General features: G+C 34.3%; 1 protein-coding gene across 1 annotated transcript; it reads right to left on the reverse strand.

Moving 5' to 3' along the window:
* Window positions 1-770: 770 nt before the first annotated feature.
* LOC106393221 lies at window positions 771-1,396 on the reverse strand. Its single transcript, XM_048756241.1, has one exon. It carries the CDS (start codon window positions 1,324-1,326, stop codon window positions 910-912), a length of 417 nt encoding a protein of 138 aa, XP_048612198.1. The 5' UTR covers window positions 1,327-1,396; the 3' UTR covers window positions 771-909.
* Between the last annotated feature and the right edge of the window lie 892 nt (window positions 1,397-2,288).

Consider the following 2,288-nt stretch of genomic DNA (forward strand, 5'->3'; position numbering starts at 1 on the left):
TATTTATTTTTATTTTTTTACTTAATTTTAAAATTATGATACAAATTGATAATATTTTGTTTCCTTTTTTAAAAGATATTGAATATAAAATAACGAATTTCTATTGGTAAACCCAAGAATAACTCTATGAAATAACACAATCTTATTGGTTGGTGAACCCAAGAATAATTATTTTCCTAGAGGTAGATGCTAATTTCCTCTTTTGTAAACTAGTATTGACATTAAATAATGTAAGATTTGTTTATTTACAGAAAATATAAGTTTTGTCAAATAAAGGTATATACATTTGACAATAACATATCGCAATTAATACCGTAGTAATTTGTACTAGTGTGACAGTTCTATGACTGCTACATATTGAGACAAATCTCTAGTAAATATGTCGCAAATCTATAACAAATAAAAGGTGCTAGTAAAAATGTCTATAGCAAAACAAATAACACTCTTTTTTTCGCTTCCATCCAGAGTCCAGACATTACGATTACATAGTACATGTCTAAATTGTGTGACATAAGATAAAATCAGTAATTTATCTTGTCTAGTGTCTCGTGTCTCTTCGACAACTACGACCTAAATAAATAGGCTTGACAAAGAGAACTAATCTCAACTTTTCACCGAGAAACATGAAAAACAAGAAAGCCAGCCACCACCGTCCCCTGGTTTGGGATCATCCGAGTAAGAAATGGGCTTTGGTTCTGGTCTTGATATATCCGTTTTACCACTTTCATCCTTCACCTGAAGTGCCGGTTTTGGATCTTGTTGGGACTCAGGTAATCTACAGAAATATAATAAATTTGGAAACAAAATTAAAGCAAATATTAGAGCTTAACTAATAACTAATTCAAAACCGGTTTGGTCCAACAAATCTGGTTCCTACTATGTAGCCCGTTCTGAAGATTGGACAACTACTTACATGGGAAATGCAAAAGAAGCTGCGCTGTTATTGCTGGTGTCGGAGCGATAAGACTTGGTCGGACTTAACTGACGTTGCCGAGGTTGATCCGGTTTAGATACATTGGTTCGGCCATCTCGATTAGCGGCTTCTGGTCCGGTTTCCGCTTCCAGGATGTTGACCTCTTTTGTTCCAGCATCCGTCAAATTAGTCTTGTTATCAATGTTGTTGTTGTCGTTAATATACGTAGCAGTATAGTCGAAATTGGAGAGTTCTCCAGATTTATACATTTTGGTGAAACTTTGATCTCCCATGTGAATACTAAACAAATCGTTAGATTGAGTACTCCATTCTTGTTTAGAAGTCATTGTGGTTGCGAAAACAGATGGTGGAATCCGATCTGGTTCATAGCCTGGTTTCGTTCCCTGATCCATAATTGTGTCTGTCTCCCAAGAAAAAGAAATAGAAGTAACGATTAGAGATCAATATATAATATGTAAACTAGGTTATCTTTTTCAGAAACGGAATATTTGTAACCATAATGATCTAATTTACACATCATAACAAATGTAATTTACCTAACGAACTAATCCTCCGTTAAGGGGATTAATTATAAGGCAGAAAGTTTGGGTTTCGGTTATGTTATAACTATAACTGTGTCGTCCTTAATAATGACTTTGTTGTTTTCGTTGGATAACAAAAGTAATTAAATAAACAAACGTCATTAGAGAGTTAATTGTAAAGATAAAACGTGTGGACTTCAGTTATAAGTTATAACCAAAATTTTGTTTGTTGAAGAATTGGGACAAATCAAAAAGCTAATTAAGAGCCTTGTTCGAAGGTGTTAATATCATGCAACAGAAAGTGCTTCCAACAACCAAAGCTCAAAGGAGCTAGCAAACGGAGTCGGAATTTGACGGGATTTGGGTAAAATATTAATCTTATACGATTTTGTGATTTACGAAAAAAAAACAAAAAAAACAAAAACTACAAGTAATAGCAAAGTTAGAACACGTAAACAAAGAAATATACAAAAACGACAAGCTACATACACGTCATTGTTATCCAAAAGATGTCTGATCGAGAAACACCAATTTTGAATATTTAAACTTGGAGACTTTTGTTGTTTCCACAATTTAAAAAAATTTGAGTGTTTTAAAAAATTTGAGTTCTCATCGTGGTTGCCATGAACTGAAGGTTACAAGGACAGTTTCAACTTGAAAAATACCTGGAACCAGCTAAGATGACATGCCCCAACCGTAGATTGGGCCCGAGCAATCTGGTTTAAACACTCCACACTAAAGTAGTCTTTCCTAGCTTTCCTAGAGTGGGTCACGATCCAAAACAGGCACTCAACCTGTGATAGAATGAGTCAATGGAACCAAAGCACAAACAC

Source organism: Brassica napus, chromosome C4 (assembly GCF_020379485.1).
Source record: "Brassica napus cultivar Da-Ae chromosome C4, Da-Ae, whole genome shotgun sequence".
Taxonomy (NCBI): Eukaryota; Viridiplantae; Streptophyta; class Magnoliopsida; order Brassicales; family Brassicaceae; genus Brassica; species Brassica napus.